Genomic DNA, 27,675 nt, shown 5'->3' with positions numbered 1-27,675 from the left:
GGCCCATGATATGCATTCTGTACTTAACATATTTCATACTTAACAGTTCTACCCGAGTTTCTCTCCTATCCCAGACTTCCCATCTACCCACTCACTCTCAGTCTCTATCAGTTCATGCCACATACTGTCAACGTTCTGTATGTGGCAAGACAAAAATGGATACTTCATATACCCATAGCAATTTTATCTGTTCATTTACTCTCTCTCTGCATTTTGAGAGGGATAAATACAGGAAACTGAGAAACAAAGGTAGGTAGAATTGGACAAGCTGTGAGAAGGAGATTTTGCATTATATGCAACATAGATGACAGAGATACAAAGTCAAGGAGATGAACTTTTGTGTCCATGGACAGACAGAACAGAGCGTGCAACAGAAAATACACGTGCATATAAGACTGAGCTGTAATAGCAACGTGAAAATATCCCTTCCTCTCCTGGCCAAGGCCCTCTCCTCTCTTTTCTGACTAATTTTAAGCCGAGACAGATGACCTGGAACCTGCAACCATTCCTTGAATGAAGGAGAGACAACCAAGAACTCAAGCCAATAACCCTTCCTGCAAGGCTGGGAAGAACAGTTTCATGCTTTCCACAGATATGTTGGAACCAGGTAGTCTCTGACCCTCAGCCTGCATCAGCAGGGCACTCTCAGCCTGCATTTCTAGGAAGCAAAAGCAGCGATGGTTACAAGACTGTCTCCTAAGTCTCAGCGATGTATTCAGTATCGCTTCCAGACAGCCTAAGAAATCTGCTCTATCACACAAGTTTTGAAGATATCTATTATATTAATTAAAATGCTGCTAGAAAAAAAAGTACTGGGAGAAGCAAAATGTACAAGTCAAATCAAAAAACGTCCCTTATTCATTCCAGCATAAAAAACACATTCACCAAGATAGTTTCCAACATCCCATGCTGGCTCCCAGAACTGCAGAAGTCAGTCATCATTCCCTTCCCCTTGTCAAGTGAAAGAAACTGAAAGCACCAGATTTATCACCTGAAAAAGACATTCAGGCTTCAAGAATGTTACCATGTAAAACAGTAACAAAATGCATTTAACTACGTCTCAGTAACCAGTATGGTTGATTCTCCTGATAGTACAACAATCTGATTTTAAAAAAATACATGCCCTAAATATTACAGCACTAGCATCACTTTCTATACTTGCTTAACACAAGAACATTAAATCTCCAAAATATTATAAAGCAAAGGAACTGTACCTTGGTACTATCTGCTTGTATAAATTCTGCATCAAAAATATGTTCATTATAACGACATCGGGCTTTCATGTCTTCATATCGCTGCTTGCACTGTTGCACAGAAATGTCAGCAATATCTAGAGAGAGAGAGAGAGAGAGAAATTTAAAAAAAAAAAAAGAGTGTGTAAACTGCTCCCCAGACAAGAAAACTGGAATGATTACTGGAACACCGCAGATCCATTACAGCAGGGATAAAAGTTGATCTTCAGTTACTTTGATGGGAACAAATGTTTTTATTTCCAATTTGTAGAGAAGGAACTTAATTTGCAGGAGGTGTTTGGGATTATAACTCTTTGTCATTTTCAGCCTTTACGTCAGACAAAAGCTGTAATCTGAAAATTTTAGAAAGCTCCCATCCTCAAAAGTGCAAAGCAAGCCTCCAAAATTTCAAGTGATGGATACTAGGTGATTGATACTAAATGCTGGTAGCATTAAGTGTCTGGTATGCATTAGCTAAAACAGTTCAGCTACCAGAGCTTCTCCAAGAGTACTGAAAGCTCTTCATCTTCTTACAAATATATAAGATGTTAAAATGCAATTATTTATGATATATGCTGATATATTGCATCATGGGAATTTTTTTGTTTTTAAGACGGTTCCTCTCTCAGACATAGTTTCACTGAATTACACTGAAACTAACAACATGCAATAAATTTACATAAGAACTTTGTAAGCAAATTCATTAACTGTATTTGAAGACTGCCAACTGAAAAAGAAAGGCAAGAAAGAACTGTAAAATGTAAAATACCTAGAATAATTCCCACTAAAGGAATTTTATGAAATTTTAGTATCTGATAAATTTGAAGTTAAGTAATGCTTCCTCTGATTATTCTTGGCATGCTTTTTGGGAGAAGGGAAGAAGGTATCTCCTTCCCAACATCTAAGCAAACTATTTAAATGAAAAATGATTTAATCAGACTATTTTCTGTCAAACCCCTGTGGGGTTTGTTTTAGTTTTTTAAATGTAACTCTTAATGTGCATATTTTCAGAACAGTTAAAAACACTACAAAAGATTAGATTGAGGAAAAAGACATAAAATACAAAATGTCAATCTTTCCCCCAGTGTTACACTTCGCCTAAGACAATCTGTGATAACTGTGCGTTTCTTTACTGATAGTAGTTTTTATTTATGAGTTTAACTGAAAACTCATTACACAGAAAATCAAAGGTTCTTATATTTACAGTGGCAATCAAGCTGACGTCTTCAGGTTAAAAGACAAAAGACAGAAGGTTTATCATTGCATTCTTGGGCTTACTAAAAAAGGAAATAATAAAAGACTGGAGATGGGCTTGTTTTTCTCCATAAAACACTGGTGTACTTTCCCTGGAAAGTTATTGTGTCTTCTTACCAGTACAGACAAGTTTTTTAATTCTGCCTTTTTTCCATTTCAGTAAGTCTCCACCTTTGCCACATCCTAGATCCAAAACAGTTATATCATTCTTCTTCCGTCGTACCCGATCTATAAATTCACCTAGAAAAATAAAAAGGAAGAATGCATATACAGGTGTCTCTAATTCACTTGTATTGTACAGAGACCCCTAAAGGACCAAAAGGGTTTGAGAATTTTAAAACATTTAAAACTTTGCCTGTAAGTCTTCTTAACATTACAGACTTAAATCTTTTTTTCTAGAAACCACTAATGATGAAAGCAACCACAAACTTTTAAAACTATGGAGAAGATAATGAATATTTTCTGTGCTTAATGTGCTTTGCATGCAATGTGACTGGAGCTCTGACTGTTCCCCTGGCAGACAAAGGCAAAACTGCACATCGCTAAACAACTACCCCGTGCGTGCGTGGGGAAACAGGGTTCCCTTTCATTGCCATTATAATGAAGGCAGATGTTATTTGAAAGTATGGGAAAGCCTTTTGCAGAAGAGTAAAAGCCAATTAAATGCATCAGCCACAACTTTTCCTTGCGGTCACATTACAAAAATGCCTAATGTTCTCCACTCGCTCTCCCAGGCCTTGCAATAACACTAGCTACTTGTTTGCTGTCTTCTTACCCTACATATACCAATTTCATTTTCTCTTCTATCTCCACTCTGTCTAGATTACCTCTGCTCTGACTGAAGCCGGCATATTATGCAAAACACATCAGCATGCTAGCAACTTTTCTTCACAGTAAGAGACATGAAATATGTTTGGATACAATCACTGTAACACCACACTACTGAAATTCATCTTGACTGAAAGGCTTCAACACAGGCTCCAGGAAAGTCTCTATATAAACTGAAATATAGTTTCTAATTGCTCTGATACAACACAACAAAAAGCAGCATGCTAAGACAAATGGTGCCAACATCACCTGGCATGGATCCCTCTTCATGAATCTGTGGTGCTCTGACGGTAATTCTTTTCTTTGTTTGGAGATATCTGATGGTTTTGTTTCTTCGCTTTGGAATTAATTTGTGGGATAGCAGACTTTGCCTTTTATAAAAAGCTGCTGATTCTTAAAGAACTACATCCTCTAGTTTTTCACCTTTTTAAACCGTTGACTATGGGTAATACAGAAAATATTTACATGTTCAAGTTTCCTATAGAACTGCTAAATCTAGACCTAAGGACAGACTGCTTTGGGAAAATGGCTATGAAATTATTTGAGATAGATTTAAATAACAAGAACAGCCCAATCTAACAAAAACAGATAGGTTCTTTATGATTTACAGCTGTACCTTTCTCTTTGAAAATGTCACGAAGAAGAACAGTTTCCAGTATGAACTTTTTCTATTTTTCAGATCAGTTAATCTTTAAAACTTTAGCATATATTTGGCACTCCAACAATATAAAACACTATCACAAAGATTCAAAATAAAAATAAATATAGATATTTTATTGCACTTGAAAATCTTACTATGTATTAAGAGACAAAGTGCCAACATCAGAAAGCAGAAAAAAGTTATATTTTGGTACAAAAAAATAGTTACATTTTATTAAAGTCTATGCAATCAATTAAGGAAGCTTACCAATGAGGACACTCTTTGTCCAATTATTAAAGTTTCGGAGGTAGAATATGCGAGACTGGCTACGTTTTTCCAATCCAACTTCTTGAAGTTCATTATAATGCGCAGCTACAGCTTGCCCATGGCCTATCTCATGCTGTAGAAACGAGGGAAGGAATAGACTCAAGCAATGAATTCTTTTTATTACTTTTTCATTTAATCAAAAGACCTGTGTTCACTTTGAGTATTTAAGAAAGTAAACAAGTAATACTATGAAGAGCACCATTATTATATATATAAAAACATTTCCCGTATCTGTCCTGGTACTGACGTCAGTACTTTAATTATCACAGAGACAACTCCCTTAAAAATTTAATCCCCTTTTCAGTTGGTCCAAGTAATTTCTGATGGGTGATGCCCAGCATCTTCCCTTCACAGAAACACTTATCTTTCAGTTCTCTAATACTCTCACCACCCCCAAAGAATCAGTTTCACTCCCCTTAAGCCTGGGATTGAAGAAGAGGATGTTCTTTCTCGAGGAACTTTAAGCTTCTTCAAAAATCCTGTTTCAGAAATTCAGTGTTTACATCTAACAGAAGTGTATAAACTGCCAATTTAACCAAAATGCCAACTAGCTCATGTCGCATAAAGCCCTGAGTGGATGATCCCACTGCCAGAGCTTTAAACAGACCATGGTAATGGAATGAGAGTAACGACTTGACAACATATCCCATTTAATGCTTAACAGTTAGCTGTCTCTGGTTTAGCCTTAACTGTAAATATTCCAAGAGATTTCTGTCTCATGTGAGACAGAGAAGCAGTCTACATCCAAATATTATGCTCCTACCATTTCTTCACCTTGAAAATAATCTTCAATTATATACATGAAATTAAAATAAATTATAAATAAAATACAAAGTAACAGAACATGGAAAACCAACATAAATTCTGTGAGGCACAAAAGTGTTTGAAATAACAGTATAAACGAGAATGAAGGATTCTCACTTAAAACCCACAAACGTGCCACAAAGCCCCAGCCAGTATGAATTCACAGAGCAATTAAAAGCATTCCCAACAGTTGGCCACAAAAATCAACATCCCAATATCTTATTATTCAAATAGCAGTTCCTCAAGGGAAAAGAAGGCTTGACTGACTTTAATATACTACATGAATTCTTCTGTTTCATATAATTTCAGTAACCTTCAGAATGAACACAGACATACTTGTCTGGAATCTCTATGACCCCATCATCTGTTTATTACCACACTCAGCTGACTGATACTAACAAATATTTTGTCCATTTCTAGTCTTTTGTAGGGTAAGCACAGATAGCTCCCTGAATGGCCACTGAAGGTGACATAAGCTAGAATAGCTGACTTTGACAAGTGTGGGGGACGTATTCATACAATCCATTAACGCATCCCAGCTGCTGCAAGCACAGTTGCAAACAGCCAGCAGCAATAACATCTAGATGCTGGCAGCTGCGTCCAATGCAATCACCTCTCTACACCCTTAAGCTATGCAAAACCAACATATTTCTTGTCCACCTAAACCTTTTCCCAGAACTACCTTTTTAAAAAGACGAAAGGGTTACTAACGTTTCTACCACAACAAAGGGCACCCTTTATTTTACTAGATTGCTTAGCCATAAATTAACATCCTGGAAAAATTCTGAACAGAGAAACAAAAGATTAGGTCAAAGATGTTTTCAAAATATACTCAAATATCCCAAAAGGTCAAAATTAGACTGGATATTACAGTATCAGTTTCTACAAGCTCATATATAACAAAGGACAGCATCATATAAAACATTACCCTTTTCACCCTCCCAGTTAAAAGGACAAATATTTTCTGCTACTCTTGCAGTCTTAAAAAAAAAAAAAAAGCCACTGTAAACCTTTCAGTACTTCACATTGCTAACAAATCATACTGAAATTACATCACAGAGGATGCAGTTTGTAGAGTTTTCTAAATGATTGAGGAATGATTATTGAGGAAATTAAAGGACAAAACTATCCTATGGAAGAACCTGCCATGCACAGATAACTACACTAACGCACAGGATAACAATATACAAAACATATCAATTCAAGATATGGGACTTGGACTAATGCCAGTAAACCCTACACTACACTACCAGATTGCTACCACATAGACAATGGAATGATAATCTTAGAATTAGACTAAGCATGTGCTGAGATCAGTTTTCCTAACATTCTGATTACTAGCCCTCTTTCTCTTCCGTTAAATCCCAGATAACTTCTGCACCTGTTATTTTGCTAGGAAGCTACCCACAAACTTTGACATTTCGTGTTTCATGCTGGTTCACATATGTTTAGCATAAATATTTTCAATCTTCTCTTGAGCTAAGGCTTTGAAACAAGGATTTGAACATAGCTCAAAATAAATGATACTCACTACTTTCTTAGGAGGTTCATCTTCAGGATCTAAATTCTTCCTTTTTGCTCTGCCGTCCTGATTAACACTATCAACTTCTTTTTCATTTTCAGTGGCGTGCACTGTACCTGAAGTTGAACTATCACCTTCCCAACCAATACCTGAATCTGCCTCTAAAGTACGAGGTGTTTTCTCCACTTCTTCATCCAAACTCTTCTCCACTTCCTGTTCTTCTATCTTGGTTATATCAGCCATTTTTGACAGGTTAGTCCCCTTGTCCATTGATCAGAATGGAAATCTATAAAGGGAAAAAGAAAAAAAAACACCAACTATTTCCAGTGTTGAGTTTCACTTACTCATAGTTAAGGTCATGACTTTCAATCATAATACCGGCATTATAAAAAAATAACACGCCTTTGCACTAGACAACATATAGACTTCAAATTTGACTAGTTATTTAATAAAGACAACACAATAAAGTATGTGGAATTTCTAAGTACTCTCATTATAATAAGATCAAATTAAGATAAATCTTTACTCTTCGTGTTTGAGTCTTTCTTAGCTATCCTTATTGATTTAACTGCAAAGTGTTACTGTTTTTGAGCCTGTAACCTCCCTTTTCCCCTCCCCATACAAAGTAACCTACAAATCACTTTATGTTTAGAAACACAAGCTGTCTGAGTCCCTCAAATTATAAATTCATTATTTAATCTGATATGCTTTCAAATGGATGCCCTCAAACAAAAAATCAAGGTGATTTAAAGAGCAAATTTTCATAGCAGTTGTGGATTTTCAAGTTTACCAAGAATATCCACCATGCCTCAAGCTTCACTAATACTAGGATTCTTCAGCTGTAACTGCATTTCTCTATCTCCACTTCATAAATATCTATGCAGTCGGTAGGACTGCGGGATCACTGCTACAAAGCTCATTTAGTCTCCAGCACATCCCAGGGAAGCAGGGCACCTACTTTTCAATAAACCATAGGAGAGGATAATTGGGCAACTCCTTTTCTAAAACAGTGGCCTATATCAGTCTAACAAAAAACAGGCACATTCCACTGTCTCCTAAGGAGGGTCAAAACACGTTCATTACTACACAGAGACCCCTCAGCTTTCCTCAAAACAGATGGCCTCCAAGTACGACTTGATGCTTCTGAGGCCTAAATCCAGGAACGATCAGAGTTTCAGAACCACCGACGGCAACCAGGTGCCCGGGGGGCAGCTCCTTCGGAAGAAAAGCCGGAGAGCTCCAACCGCCCGGGGAACGGCGGGCGGGACGGGACCGCGCTCGCCGCCCTGGAAGCGCAAAGAAGCGACCGACGCTGCAGCGCCCCCCCGCTACCGGCCTGCGCCCTGACGACTGTTAACTGCGTCACGGGGGGCTGCGCAGAGGGAGGGGGGGAAGAAGGAGGAGAGGGAGCGCGTCCCGACGCCGGCAGGCAGGCACGGACCCTCCGGCGGGGCGCTCCCGCGGGCGGGCCGCCGCCCCGCCGCTTTCCGAGGGACGCCGGAGCCCGTCGAGGCCCGGCCCACCGCAACAACGCACAAAGCGCGCGCCGCCGCGCCGCCACCCGATTGGCGACGGCCGGTGGCGTGGCGCAGCGCAGCCTCCCGCGCGCGCCGCCCACCTCGGCTGCCGGCGAGGCCGAGGGCCGGCCTGGGGTCCGCGCCCCGCGCCGCCCACCTCGTCTCGCCTCGCCCCGCGCCGCGCCGCCTCCTCGCGCGCCCCGCGTCGCCCGCCCGGCCGCGCGCCTCACGTCCCCGCCGCCGGGCCGCCCGGGAGGGCGCGCGGCGCTCACCCAGCCCAGCGCTCCGCCATCCTGTTTGCGGAAGTGACGCCCCCGCCGCGCGGCGGCAAGAGAGGCGGCGTCACGTCCGGGTGAGGAGGGGGCGGGGGGGAAACGCGGCGCTGCGCACGCGTAAGGCGTGACGTGGCTCCGCGGCCGGGCTCGGCCCCCTGAAGGAGAGGACTACGAGCCCCAGAAGGCGGCGGGGCGGGGCGGAGCGCGCGCCTGCGCAGTCGGGCCCCGCTGGGCTTCAAGGTGATGGTGGGGACGGGCGTTGCTGCACGTTGCCCTGCCGCGCGCGCGGGGCGGGGAGGGGGAGGTGACGGGAGCGGCGCGCGCGGCAGCGGCCGTCGGTCAACCGCCGCCCAGTGCGTCCCCATGGCTCGGAGGGGCCCATGAGGAGGAGCGGTGGCTTGGCCACAAGGTACCCGCTTGGTGGGGCCCGGGGGAGGGGGTGCCGCCCGGGAGCGGGAGAAGGAGGGTGTGGGCGCCTCCCGGAGCCCCCCTGGGCGGGCGGTGGCGGCGGGCGGGGAGCGGCGGGACCTGCGGGCGGCGGGCAGGTTCCCCCGCGGCGCAGGGGTGCCCCCATCCCCGGCTGTCGCAGCCCCGGGGGATCGGGCTGACTGACGTGCGGCCGCCGGTGGCTGGGCGGGACGGTCCGCTCAGAGGCGCCGGGGCCGAATGCCTGCTCGGAGCTCCGTGCCTTCCCCCTGGCTGCGCTCTCTTCTGCAAACGCCGGGGCCGTTTTGTCTGGCGTGAGAAATGTCGGCCGCGAGTCTCTGGCGGTTGTACCGGTAAAGGGCCGTCGTTAGGTTACGCTCCTTAAGGTGTTTCTCTCCCGAGACGACTGATTCTGCGCGTGTCTTGGCTTTTTACACTACTTAAAGTGGCTGTACAAATATTTTCTTGTCTGATAAATGCTTTGAGCGGTTTCTGGTGACTCGCTTGTGGCACGTGACAAATACGTGCAAAGGGCTGGCTCCCCCCGGTAGAAGAATCTCAAAACTGAGAAATCTGATTTTTGCTCCTCTTGCCTGTTCACTGGTAAAATTATGTTTTCTTCCTCATCTTGAGCTTTCGGTACTTTTTGCTCTTACATTTTGTATGGATTGGCTTTGGAGGTCTCTGAATCCATAGGAGGCAGTGGCTGGCTGAACGAGACACAACCCTTTTGGCAAAGTTGTGTAGAGTTATGGTCCTCATTAGCAATCTGCTTCTGGTAATTAACTATGGGAGTTATCCAGGGAGTCAGATTGAGAAGTCGTAAGAATTTTTATTAGGGCTGTTAAGTCAAACATGGATTTATGTCAGATATTACAAACTACATGTTTAGCCTCATTTATGTCCATTTCTGAAATGCCTTCTACAAGCTCGCCCAAAAGAGAAAACATTAATTTGGACAGTAGTACATGAAGCGTCCTAGAATTCCTTACCAAAGCTAATTCTTAAGCAGGCTTCAACTGAAAGTGTTCCTCAATTTACCTAAACCCCAAGATGTCATTGCTGTTACAAGTATAAACAGTAATATGATTTGCCAAAGTTTTGCTACTTTAGGGAGAGATAGGGAACAGGCTCCTCATTTGGAATGTATCTTGTCGCCTGTGCCGCTAGCTTATATGACTTGCAGCTGCTTCTGTGTGGGAAATGCATTCACAGAGGATAATGTGTTCCCACCATCCATCTCCTCCTATGGAGCTGACAGCAGGTCTTATCTCCTTTTCTGCTCAAGGGCTGTTTGAGGTAAAAGGGGTATGACTGGCCTCTGTGGCAGCATTACTGAATTGCACTCACTGCTTGAGAAGCACCTCCATCAGGGAGGAAAAAAAAATAATTTGATGATTTGGGTAGGTAGATACCGGGTGGCTTGCGTGTGGCAAAAACTGAGTAGGCAAATTTAGACTGTTAAAGAGTATGTAAGGAATGTAACAAGTTAAAGATTGTCTAGCATGACTGTCTACAGATCTACTTCACAGACTATAGCAGCTGATAAGAAAAGGCTTAATCTGGTTTTGGTTTTTAACAGGATCTGTGTAATTCTCCTCCTGTAGATGATCTTTTCTCCAGATAAACTGACCTAGCTCTGTGTGAATGCTTATAGGCATCACTAAGAAACTGAAGTCTGACTTGCAAGACAGGGAGTTCTTGATGTCCCCTTATCCCAGATAACAGCCCTCAGTTTGCATCTTGACACATTTCTGGATCTGTAGGGAGTTCTGACTAGTCTTGAAGATAAGGCCACAACAAATTCAATGACAAAAGCAGAAAGAGTACTGATTTTTAAAATGTAAAACTGCTAGTTGAATCCATAACATTCCTTGCAATCAGTTAGTTTTGCAGATTGGGAAGCAGATCCAACATAGTTCTTGTTGGTGTTGATACACTGTGAACCCAGATAGTTGAAGCTGAACTTACTTTGAAAATCAGATGCTGAAGCAATTTAAACATCAATCAGCAATACTTCAATGTTAAGAATAGAATAAAAACCGCTAGAAGAACAGAAGCCTGGGCCCAAAACATGATTGAAGTCTTCCTGGACAGTAAAATATCATCACAACAGATGATAAGGTTTTTATCTTGATATTCTGATAGGTAACTACCTAGTTCCATCACTTTAGATCAAGGGTCAACCTCAGGGTCAGAGATTCGTAATGACTATAAAGTACCTCTAGTAGATTCTTTGACTTGAGACGAATGGATTCTGCAGTATGGTAACAACAACAACAAAAAAAAGATACTGCTCAAGTTAGAGCATTTTTTCTTAATTTGTAAGTCTTGGATCATGATGCCTCCTCTAAAAACCACAGATTATTTTTCATGTCCATGTCCTTATAATAAAATTACAGTAAGAGTAGAAAGTTATTATTCAGTTAAAAAATCCTTATCATCAATAGATGATAATTTCAGTTGATTCCTAATTTCCTAAATTCAGTTGATTGTGAAGATACCAGTACAGGTGTGTTAAGTCCAGCATACTTTGTTCATATTAAGTCAAGAATGTATTGCTTCAAACTGTCAGGAAAATTATGGTTTAACCAGGTGTTATTAGGCCAGACTGGTGTGTCTAATTATATCAGTCCTCCCACCTTTTGTCTGTATTCGTAAGCAGGCAGTTAAGGATAGAAGTCATTTCTCCTTTAACACACTGGGATTATACAGTAGGGCTTTACCCTGGTTGGTGTCTAGACTTTTCTGCAGCACAAATGGTAATGATCTGTGTTCTCATGAACTCAATGTTTCTTCTGAACAGCTCCAATCCTTTCTACCCCAGTGCCTTCCTTCACTCAGTTCGCCCCGCATCATCTTCAAACTAGCTACCCATTGTATGATTCAACAAAAAAATGAAATTTTTTTGTTATGTTTCCAGACATGATACTGCTCCTTCTAAACAAAGACATCTGAATGGTAAAACTAGGTCTTAGGCTGTGCACATCAGAAAATGAAAGTACCGCTTAGCTGGGCTGTAAATTTTAATTCCATGGATCTGCTGCTATTTGATCTTGTCCAAAAACTGACCTTGACCATGTGTAACAGTTCTTATATAAACAAAACAAGAAGTTGCATGGCTGCCACTGTGGCTTTGTAGGGCGTTGTAGCAGATGATCCCCTGTAGCTCTCCAGAACTTGAGTAGACTGTCCTTGCAGAGTGGGATGAGGGAAGGGAATAGAGGTTAATACAGTCAGTTGCTCATGAACAAATTATAAAACACAGCAGTAGTTTTTTCAGATGGATGGATTTTGTTGATTCTAAATAAAAATATATGAGTGGCTTTACAGCAGTTCTGCAAGTCTCTTCCAAAAGTGGCTGACAGAAGAGTTGAGTAGAACGTGAAAGCGCTTGTCTTTTAACTGTAATGGTAGTGCTTAGCCCCAACGTGTGCCAGTCAGTTAACTATTTGCACTTAATATTTTGTGGATTTAAAAGCTGATTTTGCTGATGTTAAAATTAAATAGCATCTTTTGCTTCCTGCTGTCTCAGGCCATATGATAGTACTTTCTGTCGGAGGGATGTTTCTGTGCTGAAACACAAGCCTTGGGCTTTGTTGATCACATCTCGTAGAATGCAGTGTGCTTTCAAAGGTTGCAGCGTCGCAGTCACAGGATTCCTTTCTCAATCTGAATACTGAAATGTAATAAATCTGCTACTTCAGACTGTGAGCAGGAACGTTATTAGGGTCCTATTACTGAAGTCCCATCAGAGTTCCTTCTGGTGTAAAGACACAGCTCTGTGAGTGCTGCTCTTTTGGCCACTTGTAGATGGTGTCATTTTGTTGTTTGTGTAGCTGGGAACATGAGCAATCATGTCTTCTATGCAAAAGATGCTGTGTAAGGCATTAAACTGAAAGTTTATCCACTCAGGTGTCAAGACTTTAATAAAAATAATACTTCTTTCATAAGAACAGTTCACATTCATTTGTAGAGATTGGGGGAATAGCATTTACTAAAAATTAGATAAAGAGTGTGGTTTTGAGCATGTGTGTGTTCTGTAAATGTTATGATCAGCCTCTTCACACATAATTTTTCAAGATACTCTGATTGATACTACACATATTTCCCCATATGGACAAGTTTGAATTCACAACAGAGAATTCAACACTTACTTTGAATATTTAGAAAAGATTTATACTGGAAGTGAATGTCTGCCAACAGTAATTCAGCTGAAAGATGAACGTTCTGTATTTCTCACTGGGAAAAATGACAGCTTTTCAGTGTTGGAAAATGTGACATAAATGTGGTGAGAGAATAAAAGAAGAAAATCTTGAACCTAATGCTTCCACTGTGAATTCTGTTCTTATTGAAGCTGGGGGGTTTCTGTGGTTTGGGGCTGGTTTACATTTATTCCTACTTTGTTTCTAATTGTAAGGCTTCCGAGTTTTCCCTTGAGCACGTTTTTTGAAAGTCTTGGAAGCACTTTGGGTAAATTTGATGGGTAAAAGACTTGTTACTTGGTGGGGGTTGTTATTTTAAGTGTTTTGTAATATTTTAAATGCAAATTATATTATGTAACAATTTTATTAGAGCTAATACTGTTGATTACGATTGGGTTATGGAGGGAAGGGACACAGAAGAATTAGACAAGACCTGCAAAGATCCAAGGTGGCAAAAATGGCATTTTTCAAGGCTAGAAAAGACAGTTTTGGGAGTCACAATGCAAGATGAGGCAGAAGGCTGTACAAAGTTGATGCTAAGATCTAAGTTTAAGCGTATTCCTAATAAATGCCTTTTATAATTAGTCAAGAGAAAGTATTTGAATACCTAAGTTCTTACTCTATGACCTGGTCAAAAAGGCTGAACTTTATTTGCGTTAGCACCGTATGTTTTAGTGGAAGTCACAGTATCGGCGTTGTGTCTCCAGTTGTTTCATGAGACATTTCAGGAATAAATATTTGATTATAACTCCAAGGGCTGTTTACATTACATATTATAATCTGAATTTTATATGTCAGCGAAATCCTGAGTGACGAGAAAGATGATTATTAAATGATCATGGCTACTAGAATCCAAATTATGAATAGCAGGAAGTCTTGAGCAAGCTGGAGTTCAGTTTTGTCTGCAACCTTTTGACTGTTATTGATGGCTCTGTTAGAGGAAAGAGATATGCACAGTAGCTCTGGACTCTAAAGAGAGGTAGCATAACTTCATAAAAAAAATAGCTGAACCCTGAACATAGAACTAATAGTAATGTTTCTAATGTCTTCCAGTGTGTGTTAAAATGTAGAGTCAGAACTCTTGAGATGCTCAGTGAAAGTTGAAAGAGGCGAGGAATCTGCCAATTAAAAGTTCAATGAACTATCAAGAGGGGAGATCCTAAGAGATTCTCAAACAATGTTTCAGTGAAGTGTAGAAAACTGATCTGTGTATTTATTTATTTGTTTGTGTTTTAGCATCTAACCCCTCACCAGTTCAGTTGTGGGTTTTTTTCTGAGGGAGTTCATATGCAGGAAACTGCTGGCATGGGGCTTGCTTATGTGAATTACCTTTTGCAGACCCTTTTAGTTAGCTAGTAGAAACTTCCCAATGCTTTGCAAAATGTACCACCACACACACGCCCCCACACCTCCGTGTTAATGGCCCTCTGACAGAAAAACCCAAGTGTTTGAGGGGAGTGAGCTAATGATACGTTGGGAGATACAAGGACGAAAAAGGCTCTTAGGGGTTGCTTGGGAAAGTTATTACATAAGAGTGGAATAGAAAGGAGACAGAATTAGGTCTTATTTTTGATCATTAGCTTAACGTGAAAGGTAATGTGCAGAAGGGCAAAATAATAAGCGGACTAGTACAACGCCAGCTTTGAACTAACAAAGGGCTTTTTTAACCTTTTTTGCATAGATGTATATGCCTATTTTTAAGCTTAATTAACCTCTAAAAGCATAACTTTTCTAACTTGCTTATTGCAGACGTGTCTATAGAGTGACAAATGGACAAAAAGTCAAATCAGATAGCACTTTAAAAGGCAGGTTTTTTCCCCTCCCCTTGATATGTGCCTGTTATTTTGGGGGGCTCTGGAACCAACATAGAACATGATCCAGCGAATTTACACTTGTTGGAAGGAATCATGGAGAGAAGAGACCTTTTGTAGTATTAGTATAAGAGGTGTAATTATGTAAAAATTCAGTAGAGGGCAGAATGAAACTTCTGAATGAAAGAACCCAGCATAGCTGTTCAGCACTGCAAAGCAGGAAAACGGAGTTAAAAGGTGGAATAGCCCCAGTTATTAAAAACATAGTTCTGAAGAGCAGAAAGCACTACCGATGACTGTGATACTTTCTTTTAGAGGAATTAGGGAGAGGACATTTGCACTTTTATATAATGCTTAGCTGCGTGCAAGCTTAAAATCTAATGCCTTCCAATATAGAGGAAAATGGGGATACCACCGTCATATTGACTGGATGCAGATCAACTGTTAAGCATTCCAGATCTATAACTCACACACAGGCATTGCATTAGGTTCTCCTGCTTTATTCGCCTTCTGAATCCAATGTATAAATGTCTACAGGAACTTTTCTTTTTCCTAAAGCTTCTTTTTGTTGTGCTTTCTAATACTTAAGTATCAGAAGATTGTAGTAGTGAAGATTGCTCTGTGTATAAGGACCCTACGAGGGTTCATTCTACTTTCCTGACTTCACTAAGTTTGTTTTAGTAAGAACAAGAGTAGTTTAGATAAAATAAGGGTAAAAAAGTTGTTGGCTTGTCTCCACTTATATCAGTATTGAACCGTAGCAATATGATCAATTTAAAAATTATAGCATAGCGTTTACTAAGTGAAGATATTGGAGATTAGACATGATGGAGGTGGGATGGGGCTAATGTTTTAGCATAATTTGTCTACAAGAGTTGACTCTTTCCTTTGTTTTAACGTGATGGTTTTTTACCAAGATTTTAATAAATTTCACCATGACTTATTTTGCATTACTCCCTTTAACCTGAAATGTGGTGTTATTTTTTTTTAGACATCTCTGAATAGTAGACAGGATTAGACAGCTAGTGATGCCCAAACTTCAAATTATAACCAAGTTTCTTAGTTTAGAATGAATAACAGATTGTATCAGGGACACTGCAAAAGTAGTAAAGGTTGAAATACAAATTCTAAATACTCATTCATACACTCTTAAAGTACTAATACAAAGGAAAAAAAGTCCCTATACACTGCCATTTTCCTGTCCATGGATAGTGACTGCATGCTATGCTGAACCATTGCAGTTACCAAGAGGCTTATAGTTATATTTTACATTGAGTTTAGAAAAAACAATGCTGCTTTGCATGCATTGCACTATTATTACAATGATTTTAAAATGTGTTCCCAGCTTTTTAGGCAACCCATATATGTTTTCTGTTCAGTTGTGTTTTTCTTATTTTGGTTTATTAGCTAGGCAAGATGGGGTTTTTTTTAAATATACTGTCACTAAGTTCTTGAAAAGAACAACTTAAATCTGAAAACAATTTTTTTTATTATATTTAGTAAAAATGTAAGTAATACGGGGGGGGGTATTAAACTGAGCTGTTTGGATGAGATATCTGTACATTTGCTTTTTATGCAATCTGAAAGGTAGCTGGAAAGGATTTCTGAAAACTTGGTTTGTGTCCTTTCAAAATTCTTCTGTACATACAACACACAACCCTCAAAGTTGCTTGATTTTACACTAAAAATGACAAGAATGTAAATTAATTCTCTGGTTTCATAGAAAGGTGCCTTGGGAGTGGAAAAAACTCACGGATTTTCATTGGGAACTCCCCTGTGGTATAATTAATGTTCTTTTTCTAAACAGCAAAAGAACAAGTAAAAATGCTTTAAATTCATCCGTATTTACATATTGTGTCCAGGGTGTTTCTGGTAGAACTGAGAAGATAATCTAGTGTACTCTAACATACTATACCCTCAAATCCCTCAGATGCTTTCTGACCTCTTTTACAAAAGAACTTAAACTAAAGTTTTTGCCATCTTACATCCACCCCCATTCTCGTATTTTAATTTCTCTGGTAGCTCAAAAAATGTTAATTGTAACAGGGTAACTGCTTTCATACAAATTATCCTGATGAAGGTTTCATCTGACAGCACCTCTGGCATGATTTCTCTTTCCAACAGCAGATATCCACAGCAGCCTTTGCTGTACCTATGTCAGCCTTGCTTGTTACGTCTCTTTTTTTTCCAATGATGCCTTGTTTCTTTTTGGCTTAAAATGTTAGTACGCATCCAAACCTGTGAATTTGTGGTAGTCATGCAGACCAAATCTGTGACATTAAAAGATCCTGAACTTTTGTTGTCCTTGGGAACAAAATAATCACTGGAAGGCAAAGATTTAGCAGAGCAAATGCAAGAGACAGGATACTCCTGCAGTACATCGGTTTTATGCCAAAGCTGATGTAAATTGTAATGGAAGTACCAAAGTTTCCTAAACAAAACCTCTGGCACTCCAATGAGAAGCTGATCTATACTTTTACTCAAGAGGCCACTAGAACTCTCCCTTTATGTCAGAGAGCTTGTTAATAGCTTGCCATGAGACAAACGTGCCTTCAGGAACTAAATGGATGTCCAAGAATCCCAACCAGGAGTTTGTCTTGAACTGATCTCTTCAGCTCAGTTTACAGCCAGCTGGAGATACTACTAAATAGTTAGCCAGAATATGACAGCACTGAAGAGGAGACCTTATCCCAGAAGCGTTTGTATTTCATTTTGTAGTTTGTCCTACTAGCATTTAGCCACTGACCAGATGAGTTTCTTACAGCAGAGAACAGCTGTATTTGTCCTTAGACATCTCCATGTTGTTGGGGTGTGGGTTTTTTTTTTTTTCTTCTGGCGTTTTTAAGAGACAGCTAATGTAGAAATCTAAGATCTTTTAAATACCTTCTGCCCCCCAAAAAAATTCTCATGCCACAGACCAGCTGCTTTTCCACCTTGGTATTTGAAGCTTCTAGCTTCTGTCCTTTTCTGTGCCTTTGCATCGTCGAGCAACAGCATGAAAAAAATGAAATACACTAAAATGAAGAAAAAACTTTTGAAAAGTCATTAGGTGTAATTGTGGATAACGTTTAGGTTACTGTCCTGACTTCCTTAGAATCTGAAGGGTTTTAACAACCTAAAGTTACAGGGGCAATTGTATAACTTTTATAGCTCCTGTAATTTCTTTAAGGAAATATTATACTTAGAGAATAAAGTTGTGCCTCAAATCTGTAGGCTGACACGCTTTCTCCTGCTGTGTGTTGAGTGCACAAGGTACTAGGAACTTCCTTTCACTAATCGCATCTTAAAGGGCAGATTTCTCTCTATTCATCTCATGTTTTAGAAGGATGAAACAACTACAGTTTCGTATTTCTTTGGAACTCCAACCACATTTATTGTGCACTTTGAGTTGTCTGTCCTGTTTAAGATTTGTTTGCAATGTTGAGCCAAGTAATTAAAATATTACAATTGAGCAGCTGCACTCATCACCCCCTAACAATATTTATTTCTTTAAAATCAATTATAAAGCGTATGCTCTATTAATCTGTTATTTGTCTTTCCTACATCCTGCTGTAACCATTATAAATATAATACTTCCCTGCTTTAGTCTTGTAGTGCTGCTGGATAGTAGCATCATCCTCAACTTACTGACATTTCAAAGGTCTCTTCTTTGTTCATTTAGATAAGTAAAATAAAGCACGTACCTATAAAACACAGTAGGATTGTTAGGAAAATTCCAACCTTGTTTTGAAAAACCTGTTTTCTTCTATTCTCAAATATAAGCACTATCATATCTAAGCCTTTTCTTATATATCAAGTATCTAGCAAAAAGCTTTTTTAAAGTGGAGAAGCAAAAGTAAGCTGTTTCACAGAATATTAGCTAGAACCATACTACCATCTGTGCTTACAAGGTTCAGGACCTTTTCAGCATCTGCCCTAGACAGTTAGAGAACCTTCCCTTTGACCAGCCAGGTCTTGCATCATGGAGAAAAACCTTTTAGTTAATGAGTTCTAAGTCCATCTGAGGATATAGGAACAAAAAAATGGCATGTCCAGCTGTGTCAGTGGCCCTGGTAGTTCCCCCTCTTTAAAGCCATCAGTGACATTCTATTTTTAAGTCTTATACGGTGCACTTAACTCTGTGAGCAGAGGCCTTGAAACTCATTTGCCAATCACAACTATGTTAGCTACTGACTGACGAGTACTGAACACATAGTAGTGACCCATTGCTTCTTCAGGAGAATTCTTACTCTCTGAAAGCTATTTCATATCCCAATGTTCTGCAGCCATTGCAATGAATCAGAGGTGTGGTACGGTGTTACTTTTGTGCCGTTAGTAGGTGCTGGACAGTAAGACCTAGAAGCGGTGTTCTGAGAAATGCTGCTATGTATACACTATATATAATGGGAAAATTCAGAAATACTTGTTCAGTTTCTTCTTGCTTCTGTACAGAAGAATGATCTTCTTCCAAGGCTGTTGGAATGCAGAGTCCTGTTAATAATGTTAATAAACCAAAATCAGAGTGCTGACCATGGTTTCCCCCATGCTGCATGGTGGCAATTTTCAAAGCTTGTTTGGAGCAGGTATTTTTCAGTAGGGTACCATCCACTGAAAATAGATGAATGGCAGAAGTCTGACTCAAGAGCTCCCAGATTCCCATAGGTGGATAGATATGCTTTGCTGAGTCCACTGGGTGTGATATTGTGAAAATCTGAAAATCTCCTTAGGGCAGATGTTGTTGTGTACTATTAGTGAGAGGGGAAAACAGTCCTCTGTGGAGAGTGTTACCCCTCAGGAAAGGAGTGTAAGTGGCAATAGTCAAGCAATGTAGTTGTCTTCTTCCAGTTTGTGGTTATAATTTTTATAAATCAGTAAGGTAGTGGGCATATGACAGAGTGACATCTTAACTCTTGAGTTTTGCTGAGTGTTTTCACTAATTCTTTGGAAGCAATTGCATTTGGATCTACAAAGTCAGCAAGAATCTCTGCTTCTCGTAAAACCAGAGATACCACAAGCAGTTGCTATTTCCAGTGAATTCTTACAGAAGGCTGACTCATTGAGAGGCAGTACCTGTAGCTGATTTACTGCTCTATAAGCAGCAGTACTTCTTGGCTCCCACTGAGTTCATAACTCAACAGGAGTGAGTAACTGCTTGCTTACATAGAGACAAGAGTTCCCTTTTCCCATATTGATGCAATACCTCCTGTTAGTATGAGTTCAACAAAAGTGGCTGTCTGTGCTTCACAGGCAAGGTAGAAGCTTCCAGGGAGTTTGAAACCATTCCTCCAATCTTTTCCCCATATCCAACATTGTAATTCTAGTAATTGCAATTAATTCAAGCACAACAATAACATAAAAATATCTAGAAAACATATAGGCAGGAATGTTCCAACAGATGCATTTGGATTATTAAACTTTTCTCTATTGGAAGGAGACAGTAGTTCACAGTTGAGGAACTTCTAAGTTACCCAGGAAAAAATCTCCCATTAGCATGTCAGTATCCAAAGGGGAGTTTATACCAATAACTTCTTCAGTAACCAAGGTTTCAGGCTGACCAAAAATCTTCATAATATTAGTTTGCTGTTGTTGCTATTTCTCTAAATGCACCTTTTTTCCTATTTTAGCAGAGTCATCAATATGTTCAAGACATATATTTGAAAGGTGGGGAACTAGTGGAAGAGTTACAACTTTTTGAAGATACAAACCTTATCATACTTCTGTTGTATATCTGGAAAGTAATAAAGGGTATGTATGGCTTCAGTTTTTTAAAACTTCTGCTTATGTTATGAGGTATTGATCATTTTCAGCAGCCTAGACAAATTCACTATCGAAACACCTGACTGAAATATATCTAAGGCTATAGGTGAAGGGGAAGCTGACATGAAGACGACAGTGGAGTTTCGATTAAACTTGAAAGATTTTTAGTTTGGATCAAGAATTGTTATGATAATGAAAAATGTAAAAGCATCAGAAAGATTAGAAAGTTGTAATATAACTGACTTAACTGGCATTTGTTACATAAACTCAATTAGTGGCACTTTTTTGGAGGGAAGGAAAATTAGTTCTGTAACTTACAGTCATTGTGTAAAGGAAGGGAGAGAGTTAGTGTTTCATTCACTAGTTCAAAGCATGCATTTTTGAGGGGAAAAAGAATGACTTCTTGATGTCTATACATGCCAAACAAAATTCCTCTCTTCTTTTGTGGAGAATCTCTCAATGGTTCTTTTGAACTTTCAGGAGTAACTGTTAAGTATTCAAAATCATAAGGTTAACTGGGTTATCCACAGTTTTAAAATATTTTTTGCATTGTAATATTTCTGAAATTGCAGTTCAGTTTTGCTCCTGTTAATACATGACATTCAACAGTACCGTCCCCCTTCCTAACAGAGGTATACTGGCAGGCTGCTGTGGTTAGGTTTGTTACTATTAAGATTATTGATTATTAATAATTATAACTGATTTTTTTTACTGTATGAACTTTTATTCTTAGTTCAAAATAGTATAGAACATGAAAAATTATACCAAAACTAAGACTATGTAGACACCAAAAATTAATTTTAATTGCACTTCAGTGAGTTCATACTACATTTATGTAGGCTGGAAGTATCACTCAAACTATCAGTTGCTACTAGAAGTGAAGCTTCAAGCTTATGCAGATAAAAGCAGTAGTTAGCACTAAACATCTAAAAATGGTTTTAGAGATTAGAATGAACATTTTAGCTGTGAGGAGCAGAGTGTGTTAAGTGACGGGGCCATTTTTAGTTCAGAATGCTGAAGAACTGATATCTAAAATTATTTGCTTAATTGTAGAAGGTAACAATTCCTGCAAAGCAGGATAAGGAAAACCTTTTAAAGTAGAAGAATAGAAAGCAATTTAAAATTTGAGAATTTCAAGTGGCATTGGAGCAATTAGAAATCAGATTATTGAAATGCAATTTGTTTACTCTTTTCTTCTCGTTTCCTCTATAGAAACCTCAGCCACGCTTCGACAAAATGCAACGGAGTCTATTACATACTATATCTCAGCTGATGCGTGGGACATGTTTGGTTTTTCCTCGCACTGGTATCTTTCAGTGCTTAAAAGGACAACCAGTGTTGTCTAATGTTGGATGCAAAGTGATTCTGGCACTGGACCCTCCTAAACGATGTCTTCATGCAGGTGCAGCACAGTTTGCCTCAAAGAAAAGTGCTTTTTCATCACAGCCAGCCGATGCTCCTCACAAAGTACCAGAAGACAGAAATCCTTTGACTTCGGCCACCGATACGCCCAAGCAGAGCCCTGTAGAATCAGATTCTTCAGATCCTGATCCATTACAAGACAAATCAATTAGTCTTGTTCAAAGATTCAAAAAAACTTTTAAACAGTATGGAAAAGTCATGATTCCAGTGCATCTTCTGACTTCCACTGTATGGTTTGGATCTTTTTACTATGCAGCCATGAAGTAAGTTGATATTGTGTTGCAGTGCCCAATACTGCTGTTGAATTGAGACTGACTTTCACAGGTGAAAGGACATATAAATTATGTTAAAAAGTGCCTGTATATGTAATAGGGAAATGAGGCTACATTTTTAACTGAAGCACAAGATTAAATATCAGAAGTATATAGGACTCATGAGAGTGTCGTGTACGTACTATTATTATGCAGTTACTGCTCTATACCAGATACATTGCTAACATTTTAAGGAATGCTCATCTCCACAAAATATGCATGGATGTAAACAGCATTGCAATTATTAGTAACCTCTCACAAGGTAAAGATAGGGATTTGGAATCCTGATGACGAATTGCTAGGTGAAATCTTTATAGACCTGTTCTTTTTTTTGCCATTGGACTTGAGGAGTATTTCACCACTACCTCCCCCCTTCATCCCCAGTCCTCCCTCATCATTGGACTTTCATGTCGTTCACCTCACTCTGAGCTCCTCACAAGCTATATGTATCTTTTCCTTTTTTAGTTTCCTCTCTTTCCTGCCTTCCACTGAAAAAATTGCTACTGACGTTTGAATTGGAAATTAAATATTTGTGTGGCTAAAAAAAAGATAAATTATGTATTCTAATCTTAATTTCTTTCAGCTATAGTGCGGGCCAGATACTGGAAAATGGCATTTATTAGAAAAAAACTATTATATCAGCTATGAGCTGCTAGTTCAGTTGAAAGAGGTTTTATCTATCTGCAAATGGTTTGAGAAAGATGAGTAAATGTTTATCTCTGGATTGCTAGTGTTGTATATTTAATAATAGAAAGCATGAAACGACAGTTCATGGCGGCGAGGATGGGGCTTTGACATCAGAATGCCGTACCGCACAAGTGTTTGTTTTAGTTACTCTAACCAGCTGGCATAATTGCCCTTTCTAGGAGCTATAGATCCAAATGTCATTCTAAATTTAGCTCATGTCAGAGGAATAAAGGTCTTGAGCTATAAAAATATTTTGCTTTGGATGAATTCAGGTTTATGCTCACATTTCAGATTGAGTGAAGATTACTTATCTTGAAACACTTAAGTTAGCTGCTAAAATAGGTATTTGACAGATGAAAACAATTGAAATATTTAACTAGAAACTAATTATAACAAAGCTTTGCTTTGTCATGCCACAGGAGCAGCAGCCTCTTGAAGTGGAAAAGTAACTTTAAGAATGACTGCTCATGACACGAGACTAAATAATGGTGGTTTATTAAATAATACGGTTAATACTCTTTTTCAGATCTTACTAGGTCTCCATTTTCTACTCTGGGGATAGGCCGTCAGATTGTAGGTTCTAGTTACTGTTATTGTTCCTGATGCTAAAGTGATCACATGCACAGAAGAATGCTTAAAATACTAGGTAGAAATGGATAATGATACTAATAATACATCATCTCTAAATATTGGAAAGTCAGGTCTTCTATAACTACATGCAGCTTTCTACTGTAATGTAAAGACAGGCTGTCTTTTTTTCTTTGATGCTGATGTTAGCTTCCCTGGTTTTCGAATAGAAAGAAATTGTGATAAGAGCTCCCTCCACTCATCTTGCCACCTTGTATTGAGAACGTAGAACAACTGGGCACAAAACCCCTGAAGTTTTGTCTGTACAACATGTTGCTTCCTTTTCTTTTGCCACATTCCATTTGTTTGATATATTTAAAAGTGAAAGGAGGACACTGAAGTCTGGATTCTGTGCTTCTGGGCATGCTGCAGATTAGTCTGAAATTTTAAAAAGAAAAAATAGTAATTTTAGGCAACACAGAACATGAAGTTGAACCTGCACAACTGGAGCCTGAGTAGCTATCTTACCACCATTGTATCTACTTACATCCAAACATAATAAACTGGGACACAGGTAAGTTAGTAGCTGGTAACAGCCCAACAGGGTTACTATAAATGGGTCACCTCTTGGTGGAATGCTGAAAAGAACATTAATTTGCCTAGATGTACAGAAATATAAATGCTGTAACTATATTGCTTAAATGAAAAAATACTTTGCTATCAAATTACAAAGTTTGTATAATCGAGTCAAAAGAATGGAAATGGCAAATCACTGTTCAAGTTTCAAATTCCAATTCAGGTTGTCAATTTTTTTTCTCTTTTATAGAGGAGTGAATGTTGTTCCATTCCTAGAGTTGATTGGCTTACCAGACAGCATAGTAAACATCCTGAAAAATTCCCAGAGTGGAAATGCACTAACCGCATATGCGTTGTATAAAGTAAGTATAATTATAGTTTGTAAATAAGCTCTAAATCTTGCCTGGTTGAACTAAACGGGGTTTATTTGTTTACAGCAGAAAGAATTAATGCTGTTTTCTCTCTTCGATAGTTAAACATACTTGAGCATTCGTTTTTGTAGTAAAAATAGTCACATGCAAGTTGATATGGGCTCTGTGTTCCTTTAAGGAGTCTATCTGCATTTCTAAAATAACTTCTTTGTTTGCTGCAGAACTATTGTCTGCCCTTAGAGATTTAATTACAATTAAGTTATTCCTCTGTATCCCTGACAAAATTAACAAGGATAAAGAGGTGAAGTCTAAACACCTCATGATTTCCAGATAAAAGTAGTTATTTTTATCCTAGAGGATTTGCTAGTTTGTCTTCCTACCTTAGTTCTCCATCATTGTCAAGTACTTTCATTGTCTATTTGAATCAATTACTTACATTCAGGTTTGGGTCTCTTTTTATTGCTTTATATGTGCACAATCCGTATTTGGGAAACTTGAAACATGTCAGATCATGCAAAAACAAAGTACTGTATTTGCTTCGAATGCCACTTACCTGTTTTGTTTCCAAATGTGATGTGCTTCTTAGCTGTTGTTTGGGAAAATAACGCCTTTAAATAAAACGTGAAAGTACTACTCCTGCCAATTATTCCTGTGCCTAAAAGAGACCAATAAATAAATGTGGTTAAATATAAAGATTTTATTATAGCTGGGAGATCTGGCAGTGTTGGAAGAAACTTTCAAGATGTGGAAGCACTAGAATAGGTTACAAAGGGAAGATTGTGCAGGCTTTATCTTTGAAGTTCTGAAAGAACAGGTTAGTCTATCTAGCATAACAAACCTGATTTGTTGCGTCTCGGATTAGCTAACCTCTTAAGGTCTCTTTTATCTCTAGTTTTCTATGTGTGGGTCCTAGTTTTGGACTGAAAGATGCCTATACTCTTGTGAATTTTCGAATTTAAAGCATATCTTCTTGTCAGTATTTCCTCTTTGCTTATATAGCTCAGTGTTCAAACTGTCTGTTCTGAATTGCATTCTGAGATGCCTAATGCTCGTCCCACAAGCTGCACAGGGAGTTTTCTTTAAAATGGAAGTCTAATGCCTTTGCTGGTTTTCTCAAAAGGATACTTTAAGTAAAAGGTATGCATTTCTGGGGGATGAGTTGTAAATTGGCTTATTTTCTTATAAATAGATCTTTTTAGTATCTGAAACCGGCCAAAATAAATTCTCAATATTAAAAATACCTTTTACTAGATATTATTGTCCTGTTTTATTGATATGATGTGTTCTTTGGTTTCTTTAAGATTGCAACTCCTGCCAGATACACTGTGACTTTGGGAGGAACATCCATCACTGTTAAATATCTACGTAAGAGTGGCTACATGTCCACACCACCACCAGTAAAGGAATATCTACAAGATAGGATGGAGGAAACAAAGGATAAAATTACAGAGAAGATGGAGGAAACAAAGGATAAGATTACGGAGAAGATACAAGAAACCAAAGATAAAGTTTCATTTAAAAAAATAAAGGACTAGGAGAGATACTTAATTTTTGGATATATCAAACTCAGCACTTTAACCCTTTGTGAGGCAGGATATAAAAAGTGCACTTCTGAGCTTTTTTCCTCCCTTTTTTTTTCTTTCTTTTTTTTTTGTCCACCCCATGTCTGGAGACTACAATTGTTCTGTGGTTTTAAAAATTCTGTATATTCACCAAAGTTAAAGTTCCTTGGGGGAGAGGTTGTGACAAAATTTCAATTTACAGAAGGAAAAGCAGATCTCAGATTAGAAGTTCATGTGTCCAGTGGTAATAGTGTTAACAGTTATTCTTCCCTCTTTTTTTTTCTCTTCCTCCCGTCCCTCCCCCCCCCAAATGAAGATGGTTTCTTCCAAAAGCCATGACTTTATTCTTCTTCCATCATAGTGCACAGCCATTATTCCATTAGACTGAATCTTCCATTGAATGAGAATGAAGATTTCTCTACTGGGAAAGGCAACATATTTTGGTTTTCAGAGTATGTGGACCCAGACCTCTTTAATCATGATCGTCTCTCAACTTGGAGACAGACCATTATCGCTGATACTGCACATGAAGGAATCAATGAATTAGCTGCTCAGTTTGAATGAATTATAAAGGCTACGTTGACTTCAGCTGAGCTGTGATAGTTTACAGGCTGAGACTATGAATCTTTCTTGAACAGTGTATCTTTTCAGAAATGTCAACTGAAAGCTATAGGAAGATGAGTTAATCACAGTAGCCATACTGTCAAGTAGTTTGTTTCCTAAAGTTGATTTACAGTAGAAAGAAAGTTATTAAATGAAATTAATCAACAATTGTATATTAAAAACTAGGATTTTTTTATTATGTTAAAGTTTACAGAACTGTTCTCTTTCATTTTCAGAACAAAAAAATTCTGAAAGAGAAGTTTACTTGAGAAATTTGTATACTAAGGGGCTTTTTAAATACATGCAAAGTTAGAGTTAAGCCCAAAAGTTCCTCCTCCTATTCAGGAATCCCTCAGACTTCAGTAGAACAATTTAACTGAAATAAACATAATTTCTGAGACAGTGATTACAGTATACCAAACTTTTTTCCCCTAGATTTTCTTAGGTCGAGCAAATACTTATAGCTGAAGGCTGAAATGCTGTCTCAAATGTCATAAAGGACTAAAGTTGAAACTGTTCTATTTGACTGGGCAGGCAAACTTCTCTCATGGTTTTATTCAAGTACAGGCTAAATTGAAGTAGTTTTTTCCTATTTCTATTACAGATCTCACTTTGTAGCAACTCTCTGCATGTATATCTTGTTTAACAAAGGTGGTTTTTTGCAGGGGACTGTGGGGAAGCCACAGAGTTGGACCCTGAGCATTGTAATTGACTTGAGTAAAAGAATATAGCTGATAAGGTGTCAGCTCTGCCCCACTCTTACATTTTCAGTCAAGTCACTGAGGGCCTCCATGTTTAAGTGAGTTGAACTTCATTAACTTAATTGAGCAGGATTGATTACATACTTCTCTGCCTCTGTCCACATGTCAGATAGTAACTGCAATCTAATGCCTGCCTCACAGGGATGTTGTGAGGAATAATCATTGTATATTCAGTGCCCTGAAGATGTAAAGTGCCATGTTTCTGATAAATATTATTAAAAATAATTCTGTGAATTTT

General features: G+C 38.9%; 2 protein-coding genes across 11 annotated transcripts in view; one reads left to right on the top strand and one right to left on the bottom strand.

Moving 5' to 3' along the window:
- The window catches only part of RNMT (RNA guanine-7 methyltransferase), a 24,318-nt gene extending 15,824 nt beyond the window's left edge, over window positions 1-8,494 (bottom strand). For 5 of the 8 annotated variants that reach the window (XR_012672388.1, XR_012672389.1, XM_075142143.1 and 2 more), the window contains exons 1-5: window positions 8,397-8,493; window positions 6,617-6,893; window positions 4,222-4,354; window positions 2,604-2,726; window positions 1,215-1,330 (exon numbers count right to left, since the gene is read on the bottom strand). Coding sequence is in view for 6 of the 8 variants with exons in the window: in XM_075142143.1 (XP_074998244.1) it covers window positions 1,215-1,330; window positions 2,604-2,726; window positions 4,222-4,354; window positions 6,617-6,877 (633 nt within the window). In the remaining 2 variants the exon portion in view is untranslated. Of the gene's footprint in view, window positions 1-1,214; window positions 1,331-2,603; window positions 2,727-4,221; window positions 4,355-6,616; window positions 6,894-8,396 lie in introns of all 8 variants that reach the window. The other 3 variants (XM_075142147.1, XM_075142148.1, XM_075142142.1) reach the window with 2 other exon arrangements.
- FAM210A (family with sequence similarity 210 member A) lies at window positions 8,495-27,675 on the top strand. Of its 3 annotated transcripts, none has more exons than XM_075142155.1 (5): window positions 8,495-8,639; window positions 20,445-20,565; window positions 21,790-22,262; window positions 24,391-24,502; window positions 25,813-27,675. In XM_075142155.1, the coding sequence occupies exons 3-5, from the start codon at window positions 21,814-21,816 to the stop codon at window positions 26,044-26,046; spliced, it is 795 nt and encodes a 264-aa protein (XP_074998256.1). In that variant the 5' UTR covers window positions 8,495-8,639; window positions 20,445-20,565; window positions 21,790-21,813; the 3' UTR covers window positions 26,047-27,675. The 3 variants fall into 3 exon arrangements, with proteins under 3 accessions (XP_074998256.1, XP_074998254.1, XP_074998255.1); XM_075142153.1 differs by having other exon boundaries at window positions 8,599-8,808; XM_075142154.1 differs by having other exon boundaries at window positions 8,620-8,808; window positions 20,448-20,565.

The sequence above is a fragment of the Calonectris borealis genome, chromosome 2 (assembly GCF_964195595.1).
Source record: "Calonectris borealis chromosome 2, bCalBor7.hap1.2, whole genome shotgun sequence".
In the NCBI taxonomy this organism is placed as follows: Eukaryota; Metazoa; Chordata; class Aves; order Procellariiformes; family Procellariidae; genus Calonectris; species Calonectris borealis.
Note: the sequence above shows the minus strand (reverse complement) of the source record. Positions and strands in the feature narration are given on the sequence as shown.